Source organism: Trachinotus anak, unplaced genomic scaffold (genome assembly GCF_046630095.1).
Source record: "Trachinotus anak isolate AG129_WGS33_773 ecotype Australia unplaced genomic scaffold, CSIRO_AGI_Tana_v1 ptg000011l, whole genome shotgun sequence".
NCBI classification, from domain to species: Eukaryota; Metazoa; Chordata; class Actinopteri; order Carangiformes; family Carangidae; genus Trachinotus; species Trachinotus anak.
The window spans coordinates 20,270,290-20,293,989 of NW_027273862.1; the positions used below are offsets into that span (position 1 = coordinate 20,270,290).

The 23,700-nt window shown below is 39.8% G+C and overlaps 1 protein-coding gene and 1 long non-coding RNA gene across 3 annotated transcripts in view; one reads left to right on the forward strand and one right to left on the reverse strand.

Annotated features, from left to right (window-relative positions):
* The window catches only part of LOC139628164 (uncharacterized), a 29,463-nt gene extending 12,107 nt beyond the window's left edge, over positions 1-17,356 (reverse strand). Inside the window, exons 1-3 of one of the 2 annotated variants that reach the window (XR_011692705.1) lie at positions 17,223-17,356; positions 11,511-11,654; positions 10,638-10,954 (exon numbers count right to left, since the gene is read on the reverse strand). This is a non-coding gene — a long non-coding RNA (uncharacterized lncRNA). Of the gene's footprint in view, positions 1-10,637; positions 10,955-11,497; positions 11,655-17,222 lie in introns of both variants that reach the window. The other variant, XR_011692704.1, reaches the window with a different exon arrangement.
* Positions 17,357-17,401: 45 nt separating this feature from the next.
* Positions 17,402-23,366, forward strand: obi1 (ORC ubiquitin ligase 1). Its single transcript, XM_071489556.1, has 6 exons — positions 17,402-17,604; positions 17,832-17,967; positions 20,009-20,100; positions 20,477-20,698; positions 20,911-20,999; positions 21,471-23,366. Exons 1-6 carry the CDS (start codon positions 17,533-17,535, stop codon positions 22,828-22,830), a joined length of 1,971 nt encoding a protein of 656 aa, XP_071345657.1. The 5' UTR covers positions 17,402-17,532; the 3' UTR covers positions 22,831-23,366.
* Positions 23,367-23,700: the final 334 nt, after the last annotated feature.

The window sequence follows — 23,700 nt, forward strand, 5'->3', positions numbered from 1 at the left end:
GATGTGGTCTATCCAACACAAAGTGGATGGCATGCAGACCGCACTCCACTGCTCTGCATTTCATTCTCTATCTCCACTGATGCACACAATGCGCATGACTGACCTCATATTTGCTTGTTTGTAGTAGTAGCTACCTACTTATACATGTTCAAAAAGTGTAGAGTTCTTAGAGTTCCTAAGTACAACAACACTGATAATATTATTACAGGTACAGGCACTGTTAAAGCAGAGCAGAGCTAATATCACTTATACCGCGATCATCTCCAAAATGCTAAATGCAAAATGTTTCTTTTTTGGCAAGTTCAATTAGCATGACTCAATTAAAGGGAATGTGAATGTATTTAATTTTACTTAATCTAATCAGGTAAAAGTTACGTGTAGATTAAAATTTATAACAATAAATACCAAAACACAATAGTCACATGTTCCAAGAGTACAGACAAACTCATCAAATTTTATGGATTAAATCTGAGAGAAACAGCACAATAATCTGCTGCCTCCTTTTGAATGTGTGTGCGTTTTGTTTTTGTTTTTTTTTGTTTTTTTTTTGCAAATTTTGTCAAGTTAGGAAAATCAAAAAGCTCAGCATATTTGTTTCAGATAAATAGCCATTTGAAAAAATCAAAAGTTCTGATATATTATTGACAGGCCCATTCAGGCCCTCTTAGTAGAGAGAACAGAAGAATATGTTCTCTGACATAACCTTTGTTGAGGCCAAAGTGTTAATGAAAAAGGTAAAAATTGATCTTAATGAGTCAACCAAACCCTAATGAATAATTGCCTCATCTTGCCCCCTCATTGAGCACTTGTTGTTTTTCTCTGCTGTTTTTACAAGAAACAATCTTATTTGGCATTACGGTGCAATAAAAGCACAGATGCATATCGGAGGTTATGGCAGGAGCTGTCGCATGATCAATACCCTCCCGACCCTCGCCTCTTTGCCCCTTCCACCGCTTTTCTTCCTTTCACCCCTCACCAGCTTCCCTCCCAATCAATTAACTTCCCCAAGTAAACAGATCTGTCCCCACGCTCGCTGCCCCCTGCTGTAACCAGATATTCCTCCTCCTCGTCCTCGTCCCAGCCAAGTCAGAGAGAGAAACCAGACACCTGACAGAACGTTACTGCTAGCTTGCTTCCAGTGTGTGTTGGGGTAAGAAGGCTAAATAAAGACCAGTGACATCATCTACATAGTCTTCATCATCATCCTTATCAGTGACATCATGACCTCTGAATGGGTCACGGATCAAACACACAGCAATCTGTGTAAAGATCAGCCTGCAGCCTCCTTATAAATGCTTAAATAACTCTATTATAAATCACCTTCTCTACTTTTCTAAATGAAGAAGTCAGGTAGTTTCTTTAATACATTTTATACTAAAGGTGATAAAATTAGAACATATGATGCATTGTTTTTCGATGAAACATCTTAATGATATATATATTAGTTAATATACTCTTCTTCCATGTACATCCGTAATAATAGTCAAGTGATATATCTAATAAATTGGCACAATGAGTAATTTCAATTTTACACTTGCATTACATTTGACTGCTAGTTCTTCTGCACCTTTGAATACAGAACTTTTACTGGTAATAGAGTATTTATTCACTGTGATGTTTCTTTTTCTTAAATAAAGGATCTGAATATGTGTTCCAACGCTGCTCCACTGCTCTCACTGTAGCAGGTGATTTTAACAAGACAGACGTATTCATCATCACAGCACAGATTCATCGACTGGACTTCTACTCTTTTATTTAGACCTCCATCTGGAAAGCCACTCTGCCAATCCAAGCTGCCCAGACAATGTGTTGTGTTTGTTTGCAAATGTATCGTGTCTTTCCTCTACTCTTAAAATTACAAGTGTTGAGACCTGAACAGATGTCAACCACATTTAAGTTAGATTTAGAAATACTGTATTTTTTTTTCTTCTAAAAAGCAGAGTATGTAAAATACTGAGACTGAGGAAGCTCTGCTGAAATTTCACAAGATATACTGCACTTGCAAATGAAAATACTCCAAATGACCCCCCCCCCCCCCCCCCCCCCCCCCCCCCCCTCCCCATTATCTTGCTCGTTCAATATACTAGGTGACTACAACAGGAATCCCCAGGAGTCCTTGAACATAAAATTGTTCGTTCTTGCAACACCCCAGCCAGTGAGAGTGGAGATGCAGCCAGGACCAATCCATATCTCCTGTGACCCTCAGCAACATGTCGTTATGCTTGCTAATCAGATTTAGAGACAACAAGTGAAAGGATGGCCTCTCTGGGCCGTTTGCTTTCACAAATGGATCTGCTTAATATGGGAGATTAATAGACTACTATCTAATCTTCCCAGTGATTGAAGCTATGATCTGGTTACAGAGAAACATGATGGATGTTGAGGCGGTGCTACATGAGAGTCATGTTAACCCTTTCAAGACAGGGTGCAAGGTTGCTTTGCAAATTATTAACTGTGAAAAGACAACGCAGAGCAGCAATCGCAATACTCAAGATGACTGCAGGGCTGGTGGATTATTAGCAGCGGTATGCAAAATGGCTTCTTGCAGCTTCATCTGAACTAATTCTAGAGGGTGTAAGACAATAATTATGCTTATCCTGAGTGTGCTGTTTGTCCCACTGCGATATTCAACATATTTCTTATACACTCTTGTTCTTTGCAGGAGAGCAATATAAGACCTAGTATCATCTTTCTGTCTATACTACACTTAAAAATCTTCTGTACTATACTTAACCTAAATTTGATTTGCAACATTTATCATCAAAATGCCTGCTGATTCAAAAAAAAAAAAAAACTTCATTCAAAACTCATATAAAACATATGAAATTAAGCTATTGCTAGCAAAAAACAGACTACAGTGTGAGCAGAAAGATAAGGGTTTGTAATTTATGTTTGACTAATATTTTCCCTCCTCTCCTTCAAATGTTTTAGGTAGGTGATGTTGAACAGGTTTTGAAAAAAATACCCCAGTGAATATAATGATTCTGAAGAATGTTAAACGATTTCCCCCATTCACTGTGTGCTGTTTTTATACGTTTCCGTCACTTTTATAAAACACGTATGATGACGACGTCATTACTGGGTGAGCTTTGTAATACAGTATCTCTTACAGTCTCTGTGTGTCACTGAATTGACAGACTCAGGGTCAATACTTAACAGTGTCTGAACAAACTGTGACTGAGATGTCCTTGAGAGGTAGATAACATCCAGGAGGACCTGAACTGATCAATACAAAGAAAGAGAACGCATATGTATATGACCTGTTGAAACAAGAACAATGTCTGTTGTCTGGAAATCATATAGTAGGGGAGAACAGGGTTGTTTGTTGCGATCATCAAACCTCGCTCACTAGAGGGCGCTGTTTTAAAATGTTGATACAGAAATTTGGTTTGAGTTGGGGTCAAAGGTCTCCTAAAAAGACATTTCTGGAGTAAATGCTTTGACAATGTGTTGAGAAGACTTTAGATGTTTTCATGTCAAAATGTAAATATCCAGCACTCCACTGTTTTGCTTCTAATTTTTTACCAAAAAAAAAAAAAAAAAAGATTATGAACAAAAAGTCAGAGGGGAGCGCTATATTTTAAGTAGGTTTTTTAATAGCCACGTTACAACATGTGAATCCTAGCATTACTGTTGAAAGCTCAGTTGGAGATTCTTGTCTCATTCTCTTCTGGGTTGGTTGTCACATGCGACAAATTATAGCTCTATGTGTTGTTCTGTACATTGTTATACAAGGATCAAAATACACTTGATTTTTCCTGTTTATATCACTGTATCTCAATGAAGATGTGTTAGGTTGTTGCATTTTAATAAAATCAAACTTTTTTAATTCACTTTTTAATAATGCCTCCATCTTTTAATTGCCCTATTAAAATAACAGAGGTACAACCAACCCCATAGTGTGTGACTACCAACCCAACGACAGGGATGGTTGTCACAAGTGCACAACACATAGTTGACAGTCCACATCTTTTGAACAGAGTAAGCTTAAGAAGAGTAAGGCCACTTCATTTTTTACCTGGCACTTTAGGTTTCCATTGCAGATTTAAAGGGAATCTATTAATGATACAGATTTTGAGGGATTCAAATGAAAGTAAAATGTGTGACTACCAATCCTGTTCTCCCCTACATCCAGGTCTTTCAAACTTACATGGGGCTTTCCTTTTATTTAGGTTAAACTACTATTTGGAAGGTCACTATTGCACCTTCAAGTTCAAGTATATGTTTTACTTTTAGGAAAAAAGAGCTTCCAGTGTCTCTCAGTCAGAGATGTTCTAATTTCTGTAGTGTATTCAACACACTTTATACAAAAGTGATTTGGGAGGATGTAGCATCATCATTGTAAGACTATGTGTAAATCACAGACAAAATCTGTCGTCCCTGATAGGCCCTTGTTAGTGGCTACAGATACATAATGACTGATGCCTCACAGGCAAACTAATTATCAGGTACTTAACAGTCAGAACCTACGATACATCTGCCATAGGCCGATGGGGGATGTGAGGCACATGGCCACCTCTTTTATCACCTCTTCTCTTTCTCTTTTTTACCTATATCTCTTGTTCTTACCCTCTTTATTTCTATCACTTTCGATATATCTCCTTTTCTCTTCATTCTCCTTGGATCCTTTCTGCTCTTCTCTCCCCCCTTGTCTCTGTTCTCTCAGGGAACCAGCTGGGAAACTGGCCTTGGGATACAAGCTAGCAAGCTAGAAGCATAAAACCATATGCTAGATATTTTCAAGGAAGGTGTGTGTGTGTGTGTGTGTGTGTGTGTGTGTGTGCATGTGTGTGTGTGTGTGTGTGTGTGTGTGTGTAAAAAAGCAGGCAGAGGGAGGGGTCTGACTTCTTCTTGAAATGTACTACAGCGTAATAGCTAAGTAGGACATTTATCTGGCAGTAGTTTGTCTTCCCCTGTTGTGGTTGTGTGTGAGTTCCTGAGCTCCTTCCCTATCCCACAGCTAAATGCCTTCAACATAGAGAGTTTCAGTTGCTTTTAAACGCACACACACACCCATTGCAAACTATACAGGCAGACTGCTGAGAGGGAGCTGCAAGAGACACTGACACAGCTTGCTCATTAAACAGTTTCTTCTTGGATTTAGGCCAAATATCTGCAGGTCATAAACTCACTGATGTAACAGGCAATGTAACTCGCTGATCTAGGGAAGTGTTAAAAAGCTACACTTCTCTTTTGAGGACTGCCTTTTATCTGAGATTACTGTACTCATGTCGCATTTTGTCTATAAACATGAAGGAACACAGCATACTGTTAACGTGTAAGCTGCCGTGATGAAGGGATCATTTGACAGCCCTAACTAAAAGAGCCTCTTTTCTCCACAGTTTGAACAGCTTCACTGTTGACGTGTGGAGGGTGCAGACAGCCATGCCATGTCACCAGCTTTTTATTTTTTACCTGCCATCAATTTTACTAGCAGGTTTAGCTATTCCTAGATTCCAGGCAAGAGGTTATAATATGCCGTCTGAGCAGCACTACTTCTTCATCCTCTCACGCTGAACTGAGGGCATCCCAGTGATGCTAAAGTGACTCACTGTTGTAAAGTTGTATCATGAGACGGACGGGCTGGGGCTAGCTGGTTAGCATACTAACTTCAGTAGAAGAAAAGAAGTGACAGAAATAGAAGCATCACAAGAGGGTTGCTTTCCATCGCTGGAGACAGCTATTGGTGAGTAAAGGAATAAAGTTTGAGGCTGAACTCACAAAGTTTCTCCTACATGGTAAGTAAATAGCTGTTAATGTTAATGTTTGTTATGTAGCAGAATGAAACTAGTGCCACAAGACAGGTTGCTTAGCTGCAAAAAATTGTCTGACATATAACCTGGTATAAACCCACATCCTGTTGTTTTTTTGTTTTGTATGAATAAAACAAACAAGATATAATACGTTCATTAGGGAGCTTGAAAAGTGGATTTTGTTTCCTTTGGACAGAGCCAGGCTAGCTGTTTCTCTCTGTTTCCAGTTTTTATGCTCAGCTAAGTGTCTCCTGGTTCTAGCATCATATTCAGCACACAGATATGGGATTGGTATTAATCTTCTCATCTAACTCTTGGAAAGAAAGCATATAAATGCATCTCCCAAAATGTCGTTCTAGTCCTTTAAGCTTTTGCAAGACTTCAGTGTTTAAATAATGAATCAATTTGACCATTTTGAATCCCCATTACTCAAACAATATTTTAAACATTTACAATATGATAATTTAACAGTTCCTTATTTAGATCTTTATTTCACATTTATGTCTTTATCATCTAAATTTACTGCTGATAACTCTCGAGAAAACTGCAATAATTTTTTTTGGCATTTTAGGATACTATCCTGAAACCCCCCCCCCCCACTACACTCCACCCCTGTACGTGCACACGTTTCTACCCCCTCAGGGTAAGAGTAAAGGGGCAGGCTCCAGCTCTCATTAACCTACTGGTTGGATAAATCAAAGTGCAGGGCAGAGAGGAGAACCTCAGCCTCAGCCATTCAGATAAGAGGAGCGCCGTACACAAGCTCATAGCCTACAGCCCAGTGATATATGGATCTGTAGAGGCTAATAGCAAAGTATTGACAGGGAAATGGTGTGCTTATCCTACTCCTGCATGCTGGGGAGAGGTCCCCAAAGCAGATGGGATACACTTTAGGGAGAGGGAGGAAAGAGCAGGAGGTTGAAAGGATGAGGTAGAACTGCACTGGGACAAATTAGAGTCTTTATTGCTTTATTTCAGCTAATCTCTCTCTGAGTCTGAGTCTACAAACACAACAATAGGTTTCAGTTATTCTTTTTTTTTTTGGTCTCTATTTGTACTTACTTTTGCTCAGCCTTTTCAGACACACAGTGAATGCCTGGCTCATAGCTGTTTTAAAAGTAAAATCATTTTACATTTAATTCAGAAAGCGAAAGAGAATTCATCAAGTTGTAGAGTATAAAGTCATTCAAATATTAAAATATTATGATCAAGAGACCATGCTGCATAATATTGAGTGGTTTTACAGGAAAATATTTTATTTGCCGTTAAGTTCAAAATTTGACATAACCATCAGATTTGAAGCTAGGAAATGAATGTCACAGGTTGTGTGTGTGTGTGTGTGTGTGTGTAAATGCCTGAGCATCAAATCACTTAGGACCCTTTGGAGACCAGAAGCTAACCCATGGAGGTTTACTCTTCATGTCTGCACTCGGTACTACAAGAAATACATAACACACAGGCTACAGTCAGCAATACCATTCTCTGACAGGAAGCAATAGATCAAGATGTAGGCCGTCCTTCCCATTGGCGCAGTCTTTAATGCTGGAGTCAGTAGGTTATCGCTGTGGGGCCTGCACCTTGCTCTAAATGCCAGGTTTATCAAGCACAACCCATTCTGCATCTAATGCAGCTGTGGATGCAGGAGATGGGCCCTAATGGCAACACTTCATCAACCTCAGAGAAGACGTACAGAGAAACTGCAGCTGCTGATGACAGATAAAGATGCTGATACTGTTGAGTTACTGGACCACCAGCCATAGTTTGGTTAAAGCCTGCAGTGCACCATCGCTGTAGCAGTTTAGAGCTTGTAACTGTTCACTGATATTCTTGGCCAATGCTGAGCCTGTTTGCCATAGACTGGCAAGATGTACTGTATGTGCAGAAAGTGCTGCTGTAAATGAAACAATGACACACTGTGTTCTGGATGATGTGAAGAATCCAACAGCTGTGTTATAGAGGAGGCAAGTGAATGCTCCTGGGTTGGAGTGCCATCTGGTGACATCACAATACCTCTAAATGGAATGAATGAATGAATAAGGGATCAGAGTGAGACGTTCTTTCCACAAAAGCAGAAATACCCTACACATCAGTGAGTCAGCGTCTAAAAACACACACGAGGAGGAATGCTTGCCACTTTATAAAATCCCTGTCATTCTACTTTTCATCATTTGTTCACGTTGTGGGAAAAAAACAGTTAGTCGCTTTGAATCAGCATTTTTCTGGTGGCGATATATTCACGAGAGGATCCAAAACAATGCTTACAAAAACTTATGTTATCGTCAACTCTGGAATATAATGATGAGCATGCATCTGCATCGATGAGCACCGAGGGCAAAGACAGTGCACCATCCTACCAGTGCCAGATGCCTCTAAAGGAGACCACATATGACCAACTTCACATCTGGACGCCAAGCACTGCACTGGGGCCTGTCTATGACCATGATTACCCACTTGACATCTTTATAGCTCCGTGGCAGACATGCTCCTCGGCAGAGCTAGAGAGAGAAATGCAGAATGCCAAAGTGGCCCCACAGTGCTGGTGTGGGACATCAGAGTTTTGTGTTGAAATAATTAGCCTGCTTAGCTGCCATCTGGGCTCTGGTTGCTGGCGTGTGGCATGAGCCAGGTGCTTCATGGGTAATATCGCAGAGAGACATACAGCAGATGCTCATGGGTAGAGCTGCCCACCTTGGCATAGATCTGGATTCAGCAAACCACTATACAAGTCTGAAGTAAAACCTCAAGAGGGAGTACACACAGGACTGGCCTGAGAACAGTAACTCAAATTATGCTCATTTAAAGGGTTTTAAGCAATTACAGTAATTAGTCAAGACAAGTGCAGTGAAGTATGCATGAAGCAAAAAGTAAACTGTACGATTCTGAGAAGAATAAACTCCACAACTTTACAATCTGACCCAGCAAAAATCTATAAAATTGCATTCTGCTCATAATTGAATCTGCGATAACCCCTCTTCAGTTGACATCAAACACAAACTGAACAAACAAAATAATCAACACTCTTATCTATGAAAAGCAGGTGCCATTTAATTACTGCCCTACTCCGACACAGCTCAAAATCTGAGGAGCTCTAAACATTGTTTTGAGCAGTTCAGTAGGCCAGTAACTTGATAAGGCCCCTGGATTTACTCGATGAGGTAGAAAGTTCCTGAGCAAGCAGCAGGCATGTGGTTGTTGTTCCCAGAGGGCTGGGAAACCGTATCTGCCCTGGAGGTGCATCCTCTTTGGTAAGCACTTCTTATCCAGGCCATCACTGCAGGCCGATAGCGGCAGGGTAATATCCAGTAACTGCAGCTTTATGTGCGATCCAATACTTGGATCAATCCCTAGGACAGGAGGATTGCCATTAACCCCTGAGATCTCTCTCTCTCTCTCGGTCTTTCTCTCTTGTTTTCTCTGTATTCTAGAAAATCTCTCCTCCTCTTGATACTGCAGCAGAAATCATAAAATCATTTTTAGGTTGGAAAGATTTCTCTATATAACGCTTTGTGGTGGGAGGGCAGAGCACCACACTGCTTTGAATTTTACACAACGCTGCCAAAAATCATTTTCACAAAGGTGTTAGGGTCAGTGAACCAGCTGTCTAACATTTCAAATAAATAAATTCTTCATCATTTAAACATTTACTTCAGATTGTCCTAAGAATAATATGAAGCTTGAAGAGGAGTAAAACACTGTGTACATGCTAGCGTGAATACAGTCCATGTGCAGGAGTGTATTCATTCTGTTTGTATTCGGAGGTCAAACAATGCATGGGTTTGTATTTCTGTATCTACAGTATGATTAAGCGTGTGTGTGTGTGTGTGTGTGTGTGTGTGTGTGTGTGTGTGTGTGCACACAGACTTGTGTTTGAGTGTGTGTGTACGTGTGGAGAAAGCTAGAAAGACACTTATAAACAGAGATGGTGTGAGCAGGAAAGAGACAGTGGGTTTGAGATTTTGTTTGAAACTCCCAATACTTTGGGGAGTGTTGCCCCATATATTGTCCCATGTGACTGAACAGAAGAAAGATAGACTGAACCAAAGATATGTAGCTCTTGCAGAGCATTTCTATGGCTCTCACAGAATATAAATGGATAAATAGTCACTGAAATTAGTTTAACGCGCACTGCTACTCACAAAAAAAGATGACGTTACATGCTACAAAATGGGCGTTGTACATATTGTTCAGAGGTGACATTTTCAGCAGAGATTCATCAAACAAAAACATAAGCATCCCATGAATATGGATCACTACAGGCGCATGCTGTGTTTTATATATTGTTTTAAGTTATGTATTATAAACAGTATCATATGTCAAATTACAGTTTGAAATTCCGGGCAAGTGGCTGACACATATTTTTGTTCTCATCGCTCTAAAATCATTCAGACTAATCTGAAGGAAGCTGAGACTCATGACTGTGTGATACAGGTTCAATTCATATCTGCCAGGAATTCTACGACGGACGTGTCAGTTCTTAAATGACTTCAATACAGAATCAGTTAATAGTCACCAGTAGGATAACAAACAGGACTGTGTCAGAAAAGGATGCGCAATTCTGTATATGTATTATTATATATGTACATAGACCATTTCTTTCACATCAAGCAGCAATTAACAGTTTATGTCCTATGAATGATGTTACAACTTTAAGTGCATATTATTATTATTCTCATTTACACTTCTTCAGTTCTAAGAATTTTAAAAAGGGTTGAATCTGACCAAAATAATATTTAGTGAATATACAGCTAAAACAAAGTTGAGGTTTTTTTTTGTTTTTTTTAGCAGTTAATAAATAAAATTGCACTCAGACAAATGCATGTGACAAGTGTTTCCTAAAAGACCTGCTGTTCAAGTCTAATTTGCAGTCCGAGAAGTTCCACTTACCTCAAGTGTTTCTTTTTTAGCAGGGTCAAGACCCCCGAGCTTGAATGCAGGTGTAGAACAGGAAGTTTGAGCACATCCTCGCGTTTCCACACAAACGTCAGAGGCCACGACGCAGCTAGCTGGGCTCGGCCACATCACGGAAACAAACATGGGTGCAAGAGAGCCGTCCAGGCGGGCTGGCAGCCGGTCTGTCGGAGGGTTGGTCAATCAGCCCGGCAGCAGAGACAAGGGGACAGGCACACAGGGAGAAGGGCTGAGCCGGAGTGGGCTCTGCTGGAAGGCTTTTTCGCCTCTCCTTCCCTGAATGAAAGCAATCCCTAAGAGTGAATGGGTAATGAGAGACCGGCTCCTGAGATTTTAGCTTTCTTAATCATGTTCATAATTAATTCAAGAACATTGATAATTTCATTACATTCTTTTTGTCTTATCAATAAATGATGTGCCTGCACTTTTGGTCTTGTGTATACGGGAGAGAGGGAGTAAGAGAGGGAGAGAGAGGGACAAGAGAAGTAATACTGCACTAAAAGCACAGGAGATGGAAAATGATACAAACAGGGAAGTGGTAATTATAATCTTTGACCAAGCCACTGGCAGCACAATATGAAGTCAAGTGGTTACAAATAATTAATAAGGCCTCCTGGTGAGTGTGTGTGTGTGTGTGTGTGTGTGTGTGGTAAGGGTGAGGAGATGGGGGGGGGAGAGTGCTGACAAATGTCTTTGTTGAACACAATTTCACCAGCCTCCTTTTGAAGTTGTTTTTTTTTTTGTTTTGTTTTTTAAACCGCTCTTAAACATCATTGTGTTTTCACTAACATGATGTTATACACACTGCTCCTGCGGATAGTTAGTAATATACTCACCTTTAATTCTCACCTTTAAACAGAGGGTGTGGAAGATCCCTCTCTTACAATGCCCTTCAGATCCAATAAAGGTTTCAGGTTTCAGGGACATTAGTGCACTGAAGCAGTTTTTCAAAGACCACTCTCCTCCCTCCCTTCTCTCCTCCTCACATGCCCTCTGTGAGGTCAAGAAAAGAAAAAAAAAAAAAGAGACGAGATTCACTTTCTGTCTTGTGGTATATATAGGTTCCAGTTATGTGGCAGCAGGAATAATGAGATAATATGCATTTTTAATAGTTCATCTTCAGAATATTCGATAACCCTTCACCTCTGTGCACGCTGTTATAGATTCTGTGCTTTATCAATCGAACTTTCTGTTCAAAACTGATCTGAAAATAGAAAGAGAAGGAGGGCGCGGGGAGGGAAAAAAAAAAAGAGGATGTAACGGATATCTCTGTTTCCTAAAAATACTGAGAGGATGATGGAGTCTGAGGAAGGCTCTGAATCACAGGCTGCTCCTCTGCTCCAAAACAAGACAAGTAGATGGATGGCTTTGAGCAGCCTAATCTGACAGTGAGTGATTGACCGCTGTGTCAAAGGCCTAATCTGCTACCAGAATAGTGGAGTAGGCTGTTTATTCTGATCAGACTTTCCTGATATATAATCATTAATCTATTGCAAAGCAGGTATTTAAGGCAGCACTGTGACATTTGTTGTGGGATTTTCTCTCTGAACAACACAGCTTTTCATCAGTTATCATAAAGACATCACAGGTATATCTCCTGGATTTCATCTGTGTCTAAAAATAATTGGCTTGAGAATTTTTGCACGAAATCAGGGTAATTTGACCATAAGAGCAGTGCAGTTGCACTATTACAAGGCTATTTGATTTCTGTCACTTTCTAATGGAATTTCAGCTCATGACACACTACAATATACTGTAGATTGGTAAAGCTATATGAGGCATTAGAGATTCAAGCACTTTATGTCCTATTTATTCCTTATGTGCCACAGGCCTCCTGTCTTGAGATATGACCAGCTCAACACAAGAAACCTTTAATAAAATAAAAAAGTAAAGAGGGGAAAATAGAGATTTACAGCTGGCCATTTTGACAGTAGACTTGATATAAGGTGTTCATAACAAGTTTTGCATTTTATTCCTGGTCCCCTCACACACATTTTAATCATATTTTATGTGATCTATGTATGCAGCACTCATCCTCTCTCTGTCACCCAACCTCTCCAATGTGTCCCTCTTAAACAGATTGCTACAATACTTGTAATGATGGTCCTTCCCAGCTGTGCTGCAGGAGAAGGGGAAGGGAGCAGCAGGCTATAGTATTACCATAATACCCGCTCCCTCCCTCCATCGTCCCAAGGGCCCATGTGGGGCTGCATGGGGATGTGGGGTAACTCTGCTGTGGAGGGGACTGAGCTAGCTGCTGGTCCTGCAGGCTGTGGGGATGTGTGTGTGTGTGTGTGTGTGCGTGTGTGCGTGAGTGTGGTGTGTGTGACTGTGACAGGGCTGAACCTGCCTGTGGGCGATGTAATAAAAGCGCCACACACTGCTGGTAGTGATGGTGGCACTGCTGCTGGAGCTGCAGAGGAGGGGATAAATATAAACCAGGCCTGCATCAAGGAGACGGCCCTCCAGTCAGAGCCTGACTTACATCCTAATAATTAGGCCCCTTTCCAATAAAACAGGGATTTGTAGCCATGCATCTATTTTACTTGTGTTTGCTACTGCAGTGGGAGGGATGCATGGTCTGCTGCAGTCTCTGGGTGAAGCCGAGGCTTTGAGAGGATTTAATTTCACCAGTGTGATCAGCAGCGTTTGTCTAATTTAACGTCCAAACTCCTGAAGAAACATTTCTATTGGTCAGCATCTAATGGAATTTGCATTCATATATATAAATATAATTATCTCTTTTCAAATATTACCACATTTCTCCATTAAAGCTGTTATGATAAAAATAAAATTACTTAAGGGTGCTTTCGTGCACATTCATTCTGCTACTCTCTAGAACTTGCACACACACACACACACACACACACACACACACACACACACAGACACACACAGACACACACACACTACTGTCTCTGATAGCGGCTAATCAATAGATGAGGCCTGCAGGTTGCTGTTACATGTTATCTTAAACCTCCTAATGTGCACTGACTAATCTTTTTACTTGTACATACTCTCTCCTCAACATCACCTCTTTCTCTGCGCTTTGTTCTCTTTTTGTCACACTTTCAAACATATTCATTATTTGTTGCATTATCACATGAATGATGATGTTTAATTAATTTGTATTGTGTTTCAAACTAGAATTGGTGTTTCCTTTTTAAGTACTGCAAGTCCAATAATATAACATTTTGAACTTGTACGGCATTGTCTAGACATTGTCTAGGTGACATAATATTTTTTTTTTTGTATTTGACCAACAGTCCAAAGCCTAAAAATATTTAGTTCACCACAACATCTGACAGGAAGAGGTGGTAAATCCTCACATAGGAGGAGCTGGGATCATCAAATGCTTGGCATATTTGCTTAAAATGGACATAAGTGATCAATCAAGTATTAAAAATACTTTTCCATTGACTAACTGATTATAAATTGATGCGTGCTTGAGAATCTCCAAAAGGCACAGTGGGAAAAACAGAGGAAAGTGGCGGTATAGAGATGGAGACAGAGCTGGGAGAGAGGAGCTGGGTGGGGTAGCAGCCTAGGCAGGGGGTATCAGGCTAATTAAAGCGAGCATTTGTCAGAGATTAAGCCTTAAACAGAAAAGGTCATCTGAGCACCAGAGCGCACTGTTTCGCTGCTGTGCTCTTAGGGCAGTCTAAACCTTTCCAAGCTAAATGGTAAAGATGCTATTTGCTCGAGATGGGGGAGGGGATCCAGATCCTGACCAGTGACAAGACTGACACTTGGGTCATTGGTTCTTCACTGTCCATTACACATGCTGGTCAAATCTGGCTATCGGTGTCATTTAGGGATGAAAAATAAGTGCTGGGACAAGATCAATAGTTGCAGCCGTCTGTACCAGCTGTGATTAATCGACTGTCACCAATTAATGACTGGCCTGTTGCAAAGCAATGCAATCCTAGAGGGACAATGGGACTTGTCGAAAATGAATATTTCTTTCATTTCAGTCTGTTTTTGGTTACTGTATGGCAAGTTTTCCAGTAACAAATTCATGAACCGCTTTAGCTACAATTTGAAGGTTTACTGTGGCACAGTGGAAAATATCTATGCCAGGTGCTCATTGAAGTAATTTTCAACATTGAGATAAATTTGGGCTTGAATGAAAGCTTGCACTGTAAAAACATCCACACCATTTCTTTAAAAAAATTTTTTAGTCCAATCAGGAATAGTTACTAAAAATATTTGAAAAATGTCCTTGTTTCTATATACCTAGTTTAAAAAGTCTGCATAGATTTATTGTATATTGTATAATATAATGTAATGATTGCTTGATACTACATTTGACTCTCGCTAACTAATTTAACTTATTTAACATATTAATCATGTACATTAACTCCAGATGTTTTCTTAAAGGCAATGGTGCTCTGAAAAATGAGTGAGAACAAGTGGTGGCCTGTGATCCATTTAATATTGTGTTGAAAACAACCAAACAAGTACTGGGGGTGTTTTTAAACCGGGATCAGTGTACAAGCTTATTTTGCAGTCAGTCAATTCTAATCATATTACATCCTGAGAAGATGTCCTGGTTTGATACATGACGAAGAAAAGGACATGTTGGTTTAGATATGAGTAATGGCTCTGGAGGGCTAAACTGTGGCAGAGATGTAATTTGAAATATATGTAGTGGAGATTATGCTAATATTAGATCACTCAGTATCATTATTTATAAATCAGATTGTTCATCTGAGACGAGAGCTTGCAAAATGTTGCACCGCATTCTTTATTATGGGCAGGTTTTAACTGAATGAATATGCTATTGTGGCATCTAAGTAAGGGACTGTCATTTTACATTAATTTCTATGTTTTCTATGTTTCTCTATTTGTTATCACAAAATAAAAAATATGGTCCTTAAGGTATGCTGTGATTTATCATTTCAAAAAACCATAAACAAAAACAAACAAAAAAAGTTGTTAGTTGTTATTGGGAGCACCTTTGACCTATAGCGCCCTAGTGTTCTAAGCGTGACCAACTCAGTAAATCCCTATCTACTTTAAGTTTTAGAAGAACTTCTCCGTGTAAACAGAATGAAGGAGTTTACTCGAAGAACAACTATATTTGTTTACAAGCTAATTTTAACCCAAATAGAAAGCACCTGTATGCTGCTGTATATCGGCAAGTGTAATATTTATTTATTTATTTGTACCCCTCTAAACCTTTGGGGTTTCTTTTAGGACTATCTTTTCCAATTTCTCTTTTAACATGTATGTTCTATTTTAATCTGTGGCATGCAAATCATATCCCAATTTCAGCATCCCGCGGGTGACTGGTAGCTTTATAGATTTTTATGGGGAATAGGCCTACATATGTCCTGCCCATCAAACACAATGAGCTCAGTTTTGTTCTCAGTGCACATGGTTGTTTGTGTGTTGGAAAAGCCATACATTAGGAATGAACAGCTTTCAGTGGGACGTTCTCAGTTCTAATGTTTGTGGTTTAAAATTTTAATTGTACATCTTTGATGAGCTTGGGGTTAGTCAAGGTTACATCAAGGACACACACGGTGGTTGATTTGGCCCATAAAACAGCTAATTCACTGTTGCAAATAAAATTGTTGTTGACATTTGAAAGTATTGGAACATGAAATTGAATCAGTAGTGAAGAAAATTAATTAAAACTTCTGAAAATACAGAAAAGACTTGTAAACTTTATGGAGGAAGGTTTAGACAACACATAAATCAAGTCTGCCTTTCAGCAAGTTATTAATTAATTGGATTAAAAAGAACCAACAGCAAGTGACAAACTATTACACTATATAAATATATAACATCTATTTTTTTTTACTTAAGACCTATATAGACAGTTATAATATATTAAGCATTATTTGTTTTACAGGTCAATGAATAGACTCATCAGGTTGATTTCAGGCAACAGCTCTCAACTATTGTTATGGGGAAAAAGTGATATGCAGACTAATTTTAGATTTAAAAAAACTAACTATTTTTCATCACATCTACTATGATTAAAAATCCTATAGGCCTACATTTCTTAAGTTAGTTAACAGTTTACTTATTTTCTTAATGCTGCCTAACGCTCCCCCTGTATTTGCTGCTCCACTTTCAATATTTTTATAACAATAGGCCCTAAATCAAATGAATAGTAGCTGTTAATGGGGGACATTCACAGATATGCATTTGCAGAGAATTACAACACAACTCTCAACTCACTGTTGTGATTATACAGCCTGAATTTACCTCTAATCAATGCAGTTTCCACAGCTTTAATAAACCTGTTTTATGGTTTTCAGCATTAAACTGCGAACAAACTTACAAACCACCTAAATAAGGCAGTCGGACATTTTACATGCTAAAGTGGCAGATGTTTGTCTCGGGAGTTGGTGGGGACCAAAACAGACTAAAAGCAAAAAAACTGGACCGAAGATGCCAGTGTTAAAAAAACTAATTTAGAGGGCAGTACATTTTAATTCCACAACCAATCACACATTTGCTAGTAGTATCTTTTTTTAAACTAATTCCTTATCTTTATAATGGAGAACAGAAAAGCTAACTGCCATGGTTGAGCACAAAGACTTTTACCTCTTAGATGTTGTTTTGAACGTTTCGCCCAAGTCCAGTATGTGTTGCCAGTTTTGGTTGACAACACCTTCATGCACCTGTGCCATTGTAAAAAAATACACAAGTAAGTAGAATAGAACCCGCCCAGCTCGATTTTAGGGCGGTTTGCGTCGCTTTCTGTCTAAACTGGCAACCACGTGTACAACCTTTTAGGCCTTTTTGGCTTTCCGTAGCGCCACACACTCGGCGCGCAGCGTAGCGGGGTTGTGGTGGGAGATTTGTACTTCCACCGGGGCAGTGTGTTGTGTGCACTGTGTATCTCCTACAAACCATGGCTCTTAACTATCAGTCCTCGACCCTTTCAATGACTTTACCGATTTCTTGCCAGATATGTCTCGGAAAGGTAAGTGTCGTTTTGTTTTAAAATCGTTAACGTCCGTCAACCGTTTGACTAAGACTGTGTGTTTACACGAAATAAACCGCTGCCTAGTAACCTCAGCGTTGTTACGCTTCCAGCTAAGTTTCCGTGGCGGACGTCCGCGACCTTTACTAACTCAAATTGTGACACCAGGGCTTAATATACTTTACTAGCAAAGTTAACAAAAGATTTGCATGTTTCTGCCTGTGCAGGTCAGGCAGCCGGTCATTTGTGCCAACCACCACGTGTTCTGTTCATGCTGCATGGATATTTGGTTAAAGAAAGCTAGCCAGTGTCCCACCTGCAGAGTCCCCATCACGGCAGAGAACCCCTGCAGGAAAATCATCGGTGAGTAGCTCCATACAAACAAGGGAAAACAGACACAAAGCATGAGAGAGAGAGAGAGAGAGAGAGAGAGAGGGGTGATGTGAGGCTTCATCAGCCTGCAGCATCTCACAGCTGAGTCATCGTGTTAGTGAAATAAAGCTTGTTGTTACAGTTGCAGTTGTAATGTTTGTTACCCAAAATCCTCAGTATGGTGGTGAACCCCGAGCTCAATGCACTTCCAACTTTAGAGGACACTTGCAAGGAGATAAAACACAAGCAAATACAGAAAACATCTTTGTCTGTGTAACAACACATGCACGGGATTTAGAAAAAAAAAAGAGGCTGCAAATATGGACAACCCAACCAAATTTCACCGCAAGTCACACAGACCACAACAGAAATGTTCTATGAGTTCTGTAAATTCACTTAATAAACTGGTTGTTTGTTTTCTTATTTTAAACACATTACATGATTCAGATATTATATGTTTTCTTCATTTGTTTGTGTTTTGTCTCTTTGCATACAGTATTTTCTTCAGTTGCAGTGTGTTGAGCTCACAGGACCACCGTACCACTGTCATCAAAATGACATTTACTAAAGGGTGAACATTTTTCAGTTAAACGCAAAGTTGGCCTGTGTTAAATCAGATCAAACATCTAGTGTGTTTCCCAGATAACTCCTCTGTCTTGTCTTTGGTGCGGTTTCAAGGTGGTGTTTTGAGAGAAAATCAAAAATACTCAGTTACTGAATTATGAATGTCAGGTGTTCACCCATGTGACAGTGGCTTGGAACATACTTCAAAGAAAATTGTGGACTGTATCATTGCAGTGCATTAAACTTGAGACAAACTTCTTTTAGGGCCAGTAAAATTGCATTACTAGATCCACCAAAGTAACTGCAACTAATGATTATTTCCATTATCGACTCATGTGATTAATCAATTAATAGTTCGTAAAATGTCAGCCAAGAGTGAAAATCTTGGTCATAATTTCAAACAGCCTACTGTTTCGTTTGTTTTGTCAGACAAACAGTTTGAAACCCAAAACTATTCATATTTGGACCAAAGATAGCTATGACTGACAGCAGTTTCTAATATGATCATTCTAAAACTTAAACATTTGGCAAATTGATGTTTGGAGATACTTTTCATATAAGAGGTACTTTTTTTTGCAAATCATTTGTTGTTATAATCAGTTTTTCTGTTCACCACCATTGGGACATGGATAAATATGTACTTTGAATGCCAAAGACAGGAGTTTTGCAGTGATGTAGAACGCATGTTTGCATGGGTGAATATTGCGTTTGATTCTGAGATTCTTGATCACACAAACCCACGGGTTTCTGCTTTGCTTCCTATTTTTGTTGGCCTGATCGTATTAGATCTTCTTGTAAACTGACCAAGGACAAACCACACTGACATGCAAGCACACACCTAAGCCCTGGCTACCTTAAATCAGAGTTGACCATTTTTTGCAGAAATTAGGGGACGGTACTAAGAGCAGAAATGCTACCAGCTCTTTTATTACTGCAATGCTTTCTTCTCTGCAACCCGAAGTTTAACACAGTGTAATGCATCAGTTTGTCTGGTGGGATAAAAAAATCTAAGAGATTAAAATACCTTTAATCACAGTTTGTGAACACAACTTGAAACATGTCTTGGGCCAGTTTCTGTGATGAAGAAACAAATTTGATTTGAAGTCAACTCATGCAACTGTGGCTAAGACTGTTGTCAAGCATATTTCTCAAAAGGTTTGAGTATTACTATTAAGTATTATTATTAAGGCTATGAGGACAGGCCTTTAAGGCTCATGTTTTCACTTCATATCTAACAGTTTTCTGCAGGTGAGCTTGAGCATCCCAGTTAACATTTGCCTACATTTTAAAATTCAGTACCCCAGCTTTTCAAAGCGATGCTTATATTTTACATGTTTTGGGTAGCAGCTCTATAGTAATGTAACTCATGCATCATTGAACCCACATAAAAGCTGAGTGGCCTTACTCGGTACTTTGATATGTGTTTTGTTTGCCAGTTTCACCCTGTACTCATGTATTTTTGTTACAGGAGGTACCAACGAGAGTGATAACAGTGAAAGCCCCTCCGTGAGGAAATGTCTCAGAAAAACCAGAGGAGAACTGCTTTTACGGGAGTACGAGGTATCGCTTGGCCATGCCATGTTTTTAATATGTTGAATATGCTTTTGTATGTTTTCACAGCAATAAACTGCAGGCTGAGGCTGTTGAAGACAAAAACCGAAGCACAGGCTATCAGGTTGAGACAGCTGAGTGGAGTCTCAAGTATAATCCACTGATTATTTACCTACACCTTAACAGAATGTTGCAGATTCTGTAAAAGCAATTATCTTATTTCAGATTGCATCAATGGTGTTCAGCTTTCAGGTTGCCATAATGAAAAAAAAATGTTTTAATAATCTCTGCCTTAACTTTTCAACACTGTGGTCAGCCTGTAGGTATTATAATGACATAGTACTGTGGTTAATGTTTTGAATTTCACATTATTTCCCTCTATCAGGAAGAAATTGAAGGGCTCGTCAGAGAAAATGAAGAGCTCAAAACAAAAAATCAAAGTCTTGAGACACAACTGAAGACTGCTTTGGACCCCTGCAGCATTAATGCAGTACAAACAGATGACAAAAGAGTTGACCCCTACGTCCTGGAAGAATGTAAAAACAAGCTGCAAACTGCCACAGATGTTTGCAATAAAATAAAGCAGGACATGGATAAACTGAAGGAGGTATATAACTGCTAATAATCAGTAACTTTCACTGTATATTAACTGTATCGATCCTCTTGGGAGAGATGTTCTTTTTTTTGTCTCCACGTGGGTGGTCATAGTACAGGGTTAAGTACAAAGCACTGTGTATAACTGGTGTCTTTGGTACAAGAAATAATATACTACAGTGGCAGAAGATAATAAGTAACAATGTGCTATTTTATCATCTTCAGGCAAATAAGGCGTTACGATCTCAAAATGTCGACCTCGTACAAGAGAATATGAGATTGAAAGCCGAGGTGGCGAGCAGATCTCCTCAGAAGTAAGTTTCTTTCTAGTGTTAACGAAACTTTCAGGCTTTTGACCCTTCCTTTGATTCGCATTACGTCAGAAACAAAATTGTAGAAGTACTTGGCACATGCCTCTAAGTCACTGTCATTGGTAACTATACAGACAAGGTGAACTACAATGTAATTTGGTTCAGTTCAGCATTTTTCCAGTCAAGATGGCTGAGGTTGGTGACTTGTTGCTGAAGTTAGTCATTTCTGTATGATTATGTTGTCCCTGTATCTGTCAAATCAACAGCAGTTAAAGAGCTTTTTCTAAACTGATATTCCAAAAGACAAAGTTAAGACCGTTTTTATTTATTTCTTGGTTTTACTTTCTTTTCAAATGAGCTAGCTTGCAGAAGGTACATTTGCTTGTGCATGACAAAAAATGACAAGTCAGCTAAATGTTACAATGTTAAATGACCCTTGACTAATTTAAAGACACAAAATGATATCTCCCCCAGGTTTGGTCGTTATACTGTGGCAGCACTGGAGGCCAAAATCCAGCAGTATGAGCGTGATGTGGACCACCTGAAGAAAGCTCTGGAGCGCAGTGACCAATACATTGAAGACCTGGAGTCTCGGGTCAGCAAGTCCGAGAAGAGATGTCTTGACGTGCAGGAAGCATGTGGGAGTAGCCAGGCTGGGTCTGAAGTGCTCACACAGCAACAGAAAATCAACATGATGATGAGAAGCTTGAGTGACAATGAGAGGGAGTCAATCTGCAGCAATCCAGAGGCAGAATGCGGAAGGTTTTCTAGAAATCGCAGTTTGGTGTTCATGCCATCTGCAGATAACAAAGAGTTTAATAAGAATCTGACCACAGATCAGAAATACAATGACTTAGAAAGCACTTCCTCTGACTTTTTGCCCACCACTCCTTCCTCTGCTTTCCGTTCCCTGACTCTGAGGAGCCCTGGCATCCGTGAAAAGAAAGTTGCATTTAAACCCGGGTCTTATCTGAGGAGGCTTGATTTTGAAGATTTTCCTGGTAACAGCACTATGGACAAACAGTTCAGCAGCCTTGACAAATTCCCCAAAGGTTTGCCTCCTGATACAGACATGGAATCCTCAAAGTCTGTCTTCTGGGGTGGTTGGCAGAGATCTAACTCTAATGAACAGCCATGTCTAGATCCAAGAGAAGAAAGCTCAGTTAAAGGATCCGTTAATCTTGTAGGTGATGAGCCTGATAGTTTCCAGATGTCAAGCGAGGCCTCCATGGATGCAGCTTACCTGGACAAAATCTCCGAGTTGGACTCCATGCTGGATGGAGAGAGCTCCAGTAGCCGGGGATCACAGCTCTCCCTGGCCTCCACCCCTTCCACAGACCTGGACAACACTCTCGTCCCAGAGCCACAAACCTGCCCTGATGTCTTGTCAAGCCAGGGAGGCAAACCTGCGATAGAAGGTGACCAGAAGAGCCACCCACCATGTGACGACACAGATGGCACCTTGAATGACAAAATGGCTCCAAAAGGGTCTGCAGGCGAAGGTTTTGCTGCACTGGTGTCAGGTAGGGAGAGCGGTGCCCATGTGTCCAGCTCTGCAGGGGGTGCAGGGTCCTCTCAGACTGAAGAACTGTCTTTTGATTTGCTGTTTGATACGCTGGAGGAGAATAACGCCGGTCCCTCTGGCTCTCTCAGTACCGCAAGCAAAGACCATGATCAAGAAAACCCCTCCTCTTCCTCCTCCTCTAGCTGCACTGGTAAACCTGTCAACACAACAAGAGACAGACACACACTCAACATCAGTCAGCCAACAAAGAGAAAGTCTCACAGTCCCTTTAACACAAGCAGTCCCACAAAACTTTCAAAGCTCATGTAAATGCTTTACAATCCAAACCCGTGTGTTCTAACTCTGTCAAACACTGTAGTGAGTTTTGTTCAGTCTTCACAGCCACAAAAGGCTGGAAACATCAACTTCATGATGCTTCATAATAAATTTGTGAATGTGATTCTCAGTGGTAAATTATTGTCGTTTTGTCAGTCAGCTATTTTTTTTTTTTTTTTTTAAGCTTTCTCTACTTGTAGGTCGCGGTGGCAGTTAAATAGCTTTTAAAACCAGTGTTGACAGTCTGAAAATGTGTCTGCGATGTAATGGTACAAACACTTGTGTGCTATTCACTGTGATGCTATAGTGCATCCCTTTTGGTGCTGAGACACTTTCCAAACATATCAGCCCACTTGTATGTGTTGGTCATTTTAAGCTATTCAGTAAACATGCTCATCTTTTTATGATGGCATGCAGTACTGAAGACAGATTAACATGGCTATCATGGAAAACAATGATGAAATGAATTAAATATTACAATGTAAGAGCGTCTTAGGAAATAAAGTAGTAATGCAATGAGAATATATGAAGCTTAATTTTCTTTTGTGTATTTTGTCTGCATTTTCTTTCATCTTCCCTATGATCCAGGTCACCTAAAAACCTCATGACAATCAGTCATGGACTTTTACTGGCCTAATCTTTTGTGGTGAATTTTCCATATTTAGATTTTTGGTGGAAATGAGGATTATTTAGTAGACATAGTTTTTTTTTTTAATCATATTACCCCTTTTGTGGTTCTCTTCCTGGTGATTTGCATAACATTAAACTAACAATTATTAATTAGCTGCCATTAAAAGTCGAAAAGCACAGCCTATTCATGCCGATAAAAGCGTGTTGTAGCCTATAGCGACACACATTAGAGAC